At 41.2% G+C, this 9,873-nt stretch overlaps 1 protein-coding gene across 1 annotated transcript in view; it reads right to left on the bottom strand.

The window, feature by feature from the left end:
* Positions 1-3,345: 3,345 nt before the first annotated feature.
* Positions 3,346-9,873, bottom strand: part of LOC133110689 (hematopoietic progenitor cell antigen CD34-like) — a 32,301-nt gene continuing 25,773 nt past the window's right edge. Inside the window, exon 8 of the mRNA XM_061220945.1 lies at positions 3,346-8,372. Coding sequence (XP_061076929.1) covers positions 8,181-8,372 — 192 coding nt within the window. The 3' untranslated portion in view covers positions 3,346-8,180. The remainder of the gene's footprint in view (positions 8,373-9,873) is intronic.

Raw genomic sequence — 9,873 nt, 5'->3', positions numbered from 1 at the left:
TACACAAAGCAAGTCACAGAGACAACAATTAAGGTTCACAGGGAGGTAGGGAGGGATGGGGAGAGGTGCTGCTTGAAGAGGTGTGTCTTCAGCTTGCGCTTGAAGGTGGGGAGAGTTTCTATAGTTCTGACCTCAACAGCTGTGGAGCCAGAACAGACAGTAGTCGTGAGCGTGATGTGGAGGTTCGGAGAGGGGGAGGTGCCAAGCGGCCTGTGGAGGCTGAGCGAAGAGGTCTGGCAGGGGTGTAGGGTCTGATGATTTTTTGTAGATAAGCTGGGGAAGACCCCTTAACTGCTTAAGGCTAGCACCAATGTTAATTACGTTTCTATTAATTAGCAGCCCAGTGAGACCTCTGCTGAATGAGATGTGCTTTGCTAGGGTTGGATTGAATAATTAACAGGGTGTTCCTGTGAATGAGCATGTGTGTTCAGTCAAACTACCCTGTGTAAATTATAGTTACATTGAGAAGAAATTGCTGAAAGCTGATAAGTGAAATGTTTTCCGATATGGCTCATGTAGTGAGGAGCCTGGTATTTCCTGAGGAAAAGATTAATATTTCACAAGGCCTTCCCGTTGTTGGAGGACCTGAGAAAACAGGAAACAGGAAGTTGGTAAACATTCCCCCTGGCTGTTTCAGCCCCCAAATATGATGCTGGAGGAAAGCGGAACTATGCAAACTTCCGACCGGGAATTTTCACGCTGACGCTGTCATGGTGCAGAATAAAGAGCTACTACAACTGAGACCAAGGTGTTTCACTTTGGTCATACACTATTCAGTTTTAGCAAAGGCAATTGTGTTATAAAATTAGAGAAAAGAAAATTCTCGCTCAATCATGTCAAAGGGGTTCAGAACTCCATATCTCGGTACAATAATTCTCTACTCTTCTGAACAGTTTTTTTTTTTTTTTAGTTTTTCAATGCATGCTCATAAAGTGCTTTGTTTTTATTATAAATTGGCATGTATCGTTCGTGCTTTGTTCAAAGTCTGTCAAACACATGTTTCGAATTATCCAATGGAGTGATTCAAATGCTGGATGAGACTATTCCATTGCAGGGTCCAATTGGGACAGAATAAAGCTGTCTGTCCTATCAGGAGAAGGGGGGGGGGGGGGCTCCTGAATTTAGTGCGGGTGTAACCGGACCTGGCGGCTTCTGTGACCTTTCTGGAAGGAGCTCTTTCTGGATCTCCTTCCATACTGCCGCAAGGGCATATTTCAGGATCAGGGGAGAGGAGAGGAGGAATGACATGCCAGGTGTTTTTGCCGCGGTGACACTGGAACACACCCTTGTTTGAAGTATGCTGGGATGGAATGGTGTTTGATAATTAAGACACTTCTTCGGGTCTGGACACTGTCCCCCCCACTCCCCCAACAACAATATGTGGACACATACTCACACACACACACACAAAAGCATACACACACACACACATACAGCGCACGCACATACGTACACATACTCCACACCATCCCATTCTGTAATGCAGGCTGCCTGAACTTGTTCTGGGTGATCTACCATCCCATATGTTTTCAATACAACCATGAATGACGAGTGCTTTGTTAGGGTTGGAGTTAAAACCTACTGGACAGTAGATCTCCAGGAACAGGGTTGAGCAGCCCAGCAGCCCAGGACTGTAGGTGAGGTGTATGTGTGTGTGTGTGTTTGTGTAGCCCTGCTGTAACCTATAGCACATAATGTACAGCATTGGCTAACGTGCACGGTTATTTCACCATGGGCTGTGCAGTGACCCCCCCCCCAACTCCAAAATGCTACACCCCTCCCGAGTTAACCTTAATCCCTCCATCGTATGCTTTCACTTAAGGCCTCCAAACATGATGAGGTTTGCGCAGCCAACAGCGGGCGTCTGAGTGAATATTTCATCTTCCTCTGGGATACTAACCTCTCTTAACACATATGTATAGTATAACGCAGGGTGCTTTCACATGACTGTTGTACATTCCTTTCACGCTGTATTAATTTTCTTACAAAGCAGTAGATTTGCACTAACATTTTGTAGTCTTTCGCATTTATTCGCCACAGTTTAAACTCTAACTCTGAGCTTTTAACATTTATTCACCTCAGTTTAAACCATAACTCTGTGCTTTTAACATTTATTCACCTCAGTTTAAACTCTAACTCTGTGCTTTTAACATTTTTTCACCTCAGTTTAAACTCTAACTCTGTGCTTTTAACATTTATTCACCTCAGTTTAAACCTTAAGGTTACAGGCTTGCTTGCCATGCCGTTACTGAAGTGAGATATGGCACCATATGCCCAAGCCATAAGAAGCTCACAGGGCTTACACAAACATTCCTGGGTGTCATCTGAGCTGGGTGTCGTGTGATGCTTCCAGATAACAGAGGTCGACGACAGGCATGAGCATCAAAGTTCATTCAATAAATAAAATTAAATTAGATATGCAGAGATATCTACATTCTTCAAAACATTATACATTAAAAGCACGATCCTCACCCTGCATGACATGATAAATTAAAAGCACAGCCCTCGCCCTGCATGACATTATAAATTAAAAGCACAGTTTTATTGAATGTGTAAACAGATGTGCAAATTGGCGATTCGTCGGTTTATCTGTTAATCTCCTTCTCAACCTGAGACCATGCTTCCCTCCCATGGGGCCCTTGCACCCCCTGACCCCCCTCCCCATCCCCACCCAATAATGGACGTCCTTAATTGTCAACAGAATGGACGTGCAGACAAACCAGCTGCAGGGTGTTTACAGGCTGCAGGGTGTTTACTGCATCCCTCTCAGCCAAAGCAAGACAGACCTATGAGAGATGATGTCATCCACCCCACCCCCCCACATGAAAGCTGCGTGTTTGTCTAGGAACTAGGGCATTTTCACAGAAAACATAATGCGTGTGTGTGTGCGCTTGCATGCATGTGCCTCTGCATGTGTGTGTGCATTCATGCATGTGCATGTGTGAATATGTATGTGTGTGCATGTGTGTGGATGTGTGTGTGTACATGTGTGCGTGTGTGTATGCATATGCATGTGTGTATGTGTGTGTATGCATTCATGTGTGTTGTATGTGTGTGTGTTCTTGTGATGGTTAAGCGACTGTCATTATGAGGAGAAAGTTTGCAGGTTTGAATCCTGGATGGGGCATTTCTGCTGTACCATTCAACTTCATTTAATCTGTTAATTTGCAGCAGTGTAATTAATTAATATTAATATTAATACAATATTAACACTGTATTCCATAAGCCAGGCTTCATGCCTGTCTGAAATAAGGGAGTAGTGTTTGTATTCAGGATTTTAACAACTTGTTCCTCAACACAAGTAGCTCTTTCAATGACAAGGTGACATAATGAGAGGACTATAGAGCTGGTTAACTCACAGTTTATAGGGCATAGGCTGATTGACATTTTACTCTATAAATGAGGAGAAACAATCCTATTTACACATGCAACATCAGCATTCATACAAAACACATCTGCTCTACCCTTATCTCACACATTTATTTTATCCTCTATCAAAAAACATTTGTTTTTGCCACAAACCAACAACAGTAACATCAACAGCAACAACATCAACAACAACAAAGAAGATTTTGATTGACTGCAAGAATAAAATGTTCTGAAAAAAAAAAAAACACATTGAGAAAACACAAAGTTTGGGCTCAAACCCAAAGGGGAAAACAGTCTTCAACATTTCCACTAATCTAATAAAATATGCAGTCTTGCAGTTGTGGGTTCGTTTTATGGAACTTTTTTCCAGTGAAATTTTTTTAAGTGAATTATTAATAGAGAAGAATGACATTTTAATAGTTACGAACACATACACTTCATTTCATAGACTAAACAAAAAGTATCCATGTCATTTTCAAACGGTGGACAACGTGCAATGCAATTTGATAGCTGTAGAATACACCTAAAAAAATCAAATTCAAATGAATTATGATATGGGTTAAACATACACATTATATCTGGAAAACATATAGAAATATGAACTGTCAAAATCTGAGTACGTTGGGCCATTATTCAATCAAACCAAGCCAAGCTGACAGTGGCACACATTTCAGATATCATGTGCAAAGTTGACCACAAATGGAATGGCTCTTTAGAATGTGAATTTACATCAGATTTAATTTAGATGAGGTTTCAAAGGAACAACATCTTTCAAAAGGCTGTTTGTTAGACAGTTCCATTACACACCAAATCTTCTTTTTGGCAAGACTATGTGGACTCCTGTGCATCCAATCAAATTATACATTGCAGTGACTTAACAAGCATTTTATAGACTTATGATCTTATTTTTTTCTGTCGAGTAGAAAATATTATCTTGTTTTAAATGAATGTTTGCTTGACAAGTTACATTTTCTTATTTCACTGGAAAATCTTGAGTCGAACGGTCTTAGCTCATTGGAAATATTCTCATCTTATTTGCAAAAAAGTAAAATAAATAAGAAAATGAAGTCTCAACATAACACAAAAATACTTGTCATTTATTGTTTTTTGCAGTGTACTGTAAAATCAAATGGAATACTTTGCCTTTGATGGATTAGACTGAGCAAGCTGAGAAAGACTTAGACAGATTATAACTTCTTTTACAGCATTGCTGAAGGCAGAAAAACAAAAACTAAGTAATTATGGGCCTGGATTCAATCAACAATGTCCTTAACTGTTATTTAAAATTAAATTCAAGTGATTCAGATTTAGCACAGATTAGCGAGTTAATTTTGGTCATTGCCAAAGTTGCCAAACTGGGCCTGCTATGAAAAGCAAAAACACGTGCATTTAACGGTGCATCAAATTTAAGGGAATTTGCTTTTTGAATCTCGGCCATGAGCGCAGAGGAAGCCATTTTAGACCATCCTTTCCTCAAAGGCCCCATGCACATTCAGAGGGCACATGGTTTTCTGTGAAACTGTATATTTACTTTAAGAGAAGTGCCTCTTGTAATGAAATGTTTGTTGCGCTGTATTCAAAATAGCTTTGTTCTGTAGTCAGCCGTAAAGGAGCACGAGATCAAGCCATCTGCAGGCCAAATACTAACAGCACAAACTACTTCTCCAGACAGAGAGAGGAACCCAGCAACCTTTGGTTTTTTGTTGATCATTTCCAGAATGCAAGGGAAGGTAAAATAAACTTTCCCAGGTTTCTGGACGATGAGTGTTACCTGTAAGTCACCTGTACGTGACAAAGAAGGAGCATTGTAAGAATGGCCTAAAGATATTGCTCAGGTTTGTTTTTAAGGTTAAAGAATTTTAATGATGAATTCAATTTGAGAATTGAATATTCTGACAGCCATTCATGGTAATTTTGAACAGGAATGTTAGCTATGTTAAAACAAATGAGCAAATTCAATCCTTTCATTGTAAGCATTCCTATAATGTATATTACAAGTACTGTATCTGCTATCTGGTTGTTCATCATGGGATGCCACTAGGTTTACACGCAACAAGCCAGGAACATTTTTCTGTGACTTCAATTCAATTTTATTGTAAAGCACTTTTTACAGAAGACAAAGAACCTGTTTGAAACAATAAGTATCTTCTGAGGCTACTGGAACATTCTCATCATAGAACAATCTAAAAACCAAAGGATAGTCTAACCAGGATATTCCCTAATGTTCTTGTATTATTTTGTGTTAGCTGGAAAGACAGTTCAAGGGACAGGCATGAAAACTAAAAAATTGGGTCTTTGAGAATCAGAGTATCACATCACACAGCTATTGTTCCTCTGAAAATTATACATTTTATTGAATTTATAAAAAATCTGAGGCAAAATAAAAGGTGCTCTCTATCAGTTAGCTTGCTAAGCAGTGGGGAGCAATGCTAAGGTGTACGTGATAGCTCAGATTAGCTCTTCTCACAACACAAGCAGTAGACATTGCTTTTTACTGTTAAGTTATCACCCTGCGCCTACCTTAAAACACAAGACATGTTATCGATGGTAAATCTGTCTTGAAAGGTCCCCTGGCGTGAAATCCAGCTCTGATCACTTGTTGTATGGAATTGATCAACCAGCTGTTTGAAAACCTAGTTTGAGCTGTTTTTTTTTAGCAGGGCTGACACTGTTTTGCTGCAGCCTGTTACTTCAGTGATGTACCAATTACTGCACTATTAAGGCTGGATAAACAGTTTAATGAAGGTACAGGCAACATAAGCGCTCCCTCTAACTTTTTTTGACTTTCACGTAATTTGCCATTGCAAGAGAGATTTAAGAAACATTGTGGATCCACAGAGCTTATATACACTTGGGGACTGATTTACTAAGACCTTTAGCGCATGTATAACTAATAACACTACCAATGATTGATGCAAAACAAATACCATGACCAATCATTGGGCATATTTTTTATTTTCAGTGTTGTGCAGACCACTGTCTAGCTACAGCCCAACATCTCAGATCTCTGGTACAAATTCCACAAGAGAACATAATAATGACTGTTCATAATGTCCCGGCTCTCTCGCCAATCAATCGACAAAAATGGCTTAGGCCAGAGCCATTTTGTTTGAAATAAGTATGCAATATCAGGCTAGCTTAATCCCAGAAAGTAGCAAGTCAGTACTAGAGCTTAAAGCAAAATTGAGCAAACAACATTATAAAGGCACTGTACAGTAAAATACTGATGTCATAAGAGACTATACATACGCGGCAAGTGATTACATAGAACAATTATCTAACACTCTAAAACTGAAAGCTGCAATGTAAATAGCAACTGGTGAGATGTTGGTGTCATGCGACTTAAATTATTGCTTGTCAGTGGCTGTATTAGTCTGCTTTCTGACACCTATTGTAGATCTCACAAGTCACCAATTAAATTGCTGCTTTTAGTTGACTGATGCCCCTAGACCAGGGGTTCATGCAGCCGGTCCTGGAAGGTCAGTGGGTCTACAGTTTTTTTCATTTTCACCTTAAAATCAGCAACCAACTCAGACCCAAGAAAGCAGGTGAGGTGAGTTAATTGTTTAATCAGCTGCTTTAATTGGTCAAGGAAGTGCTGAGTCACAACAAAAAGCAAGCAGACCCTTTGGCACTCGAGGACCAGGGCTGAAAACCCCTGCCCTGCGGAGTGAAGTCTCCTCCAGACCTGGGTCAAATACGCAGTTGTTTTGGATTCAAATACCTTTGTGTGCTTGATTGATCTTGCTTGGTGCATTTGAGCTAACCAAGAGGACCCGAAGGCAGGGTTAGCACTTTTTGAGAGTATTTCAAAGGTTCAATTACAGTAAAGCATAGAAAAATATTTGAATCCAAAACGTATTTGGCCCAGGTCTGGTCTCAACCCCTCTCAGTCCATTAGTTTGTTTTGGTAAAGCTTACAGTAACAAAGTGGACAATTCTTATTAGACTGAAGTACGATTGGCTGGTTTAGAATACATCATCATTACTCATCATTAGAAGATGGGGTCTCACCCCTTCCTGACCATTCCTCAAATTTCACCTCACCTCACCCCAAGGTCAACACTAAAGCTTTACAAGCTCAGTGCCAAGTTATGTCACATAAACAAATGGCAAATAGACAAACATGAGGCTCACTTAACCCAGCACAACCTGTAAACAGACTGTGTGTCAACAGCTGGTTGTGAAATTCAGTGCAACTACTGACCAAAGTTGCTAAAAGGTGGTCCCTGTACTGTAAGTGTTGGCCAAAGACTTTTTGAAACGAAATGAAATGACATGTGTAAGACGCTGCCTGGCTTCTTCTGCTGTAACTGCTTTTGTTTTCCGCTCTGAAGGTATTGGTGGTGCAGAAAGGTAGCCTTTACTGACAGATTGTGGTTTTATTTCTGTCTCACTGCAGTCAGGACAGCTGGGGCTTAGTGATGGAGTCCTGGCAGTTTGTAACTGTTTCACTCACCATAAACAGTGCCCCTGGACTGTCAGCATGCACAGTCCCTTCACATTAAAGGCATTACCATTATCATTGTAATAACCCTCGCAAATCACCATCAACATCACCACCATTGTCTTCATCAATATCATCATCATCATCCTTATCCTCATCATCATTCATCATCACTATATCTTTGGGGTGGGGGGGGTTATCCTCTGGTTTGGTGAATAAGGCATCTTGTGATAGAATGGCAGAGGGTGGGGGGTTGTGCCAGAGACAGGGTTGGGGTTGGGGTTGGGGTCAAGGCGTTTGGGCAGTGTTAACCCCAGAGGTGGGGGCTCTGGGTGAATGGCGGTAGGGGAGCGATGTGTTGGTCTCACAGCTCCGTGTCGGCGACAGGGGACTTGGCGGTGGAATGGCCGTTGGTCGGGGGCGCCTCGGTCTTCACCCCCTCGGGGGACTCCCCGTTAGCGCTGGGCTTCTCCTGGGGCTCCTGTGGGTGCAGGGGGGCCACAGACACCAGGGTGTTTCCCTGGTTCTCCTGGTCCACTGGGAACGACTCCTCAGCCTGGGTGCACACACACACAACTCCATTTCTTTCAGTTACCTGGAGTGACTGTTACAGCCTGTAGCCTAGTGGCTAAGGTACATGTCTGGGACCTGGAAGATTGTTGGTACAAGCCCCAATGTAGCCACAATAAGATCCATGCAGCTGTTGGGTCCTTGAACAAGGCCCTTAACCCACATTGCTACAGAGGGGATTTGCCCCGGCATAGTCTAATCAACTGGATGTCGCTTTGGATAAAAGCATCAGCTAAATAACTGGAAGAAATCTACATTCCCAATTCAGCAGTGGGGGCTGTGGTTGTAGACTGATGAACATTCAAAATTAGGGTGGGAATTGGACATGTTCTACCCCAAGTTGGGTGCCAAATATATATATTTTATTTCATCATGAAGAGAAAAGAAAAAGCATGTGTTAAAACAGGGCGGAGCTCAGATGTTATCGCAAGGAGGATAATGAATCACAGGGCTTGGAGCCTGAGGTCCCAGCTGTAGGGGCCGGTGTGTTTTTGCTTGTGAGGGAGCGAGAGATCGCCTGGAGCCAGCTTGGCAGGGCCGTCCCGGGGCCTGCAGCCTGGGTGTGCCCCTGAATTAAAGGGCTTTCTCATGATGTCATGATGCCAGATGTGGCTGGGACATGAGCTGGATACGACCCAGATGCTTGTGTCACCTGAAAGAACTTCCTTAATCATTTAGCAGAGTGACTGTGAGGTCACAGATAAGAATGTCATTAGAATGTTTTTAACTGAGCATTCAAATGCTGATGCAACAATCACTACTGGCAATGGAGTTCTAGAACTCCAAAATTTTGAAAACAAAACATTTAAAAAATACCTGCTCTTCAAAGGGTTAGTTGGTCGTTTGACGAAGTAAGTGATGTTGATTTTTTCTTTAATTAGGCTGGCGACAGTTCTTATTTCTGCAAAGCTTGCATTTTCATTATATTTAATCATCTTACAGTTAATTAAAAGCAAGCCCCCTTTCCATTAGAGGAACAAAAAAATAGCCCCAAGGTAATCTCTTGCTTGTTTAAACGAGGTCATTACTAACATTTGTAATTTCACCAACTGAGTGAAATATAAACTTTTCTCCTAAAAGACTCCAGTCCTTGGGCAGGAGAATGGCCCATCATTTATTGATGTAATTACAATAGTGTGCTCTCATTTAATGTTTTTTTTTCTGTAGCATTGCTCTTTTTTGTTCTTTTATATATAATTTTTATTGAGCTGTTATTCTTACAGGTGCATCTCAAAAGATGTGAAAATTGTGGAAAAGTGTTTTTTAATCTAATTCAAAAAGTAACATTTCTATACTTTATATAATTACACATAAAGATAAATATTTTAGAGCACTTCATGCTTCCGTCTGCTGACCATCTTTATGGAGATGCTGATTTTCTTTTCCAGCAGGACTTGGCACCTGCCCATAGTGCCAAAACTACTAGTAACTAACTTGTTTGCTGACCATGGTGTGCTTGATTGGCCAGCCAACTCACCTGACCTGAT

The sequence above is a fragment of the Conger conger genome, chromosome 14 (genome assembly GCF_963514075.1).
Source record: "Conger conger chromosome 14, fConCon1.1, whole genome shotgun sequence".
NCBI lineage: Eukaryota > Metazoa > Chordata > Actinopteri > Anguilliformes > Congridae > Conger > Conger conger.
Note: the sequence above shows the minus strand (reverse complement) of the source record. Positions and strands in the feature narration are given on the sequence as shown.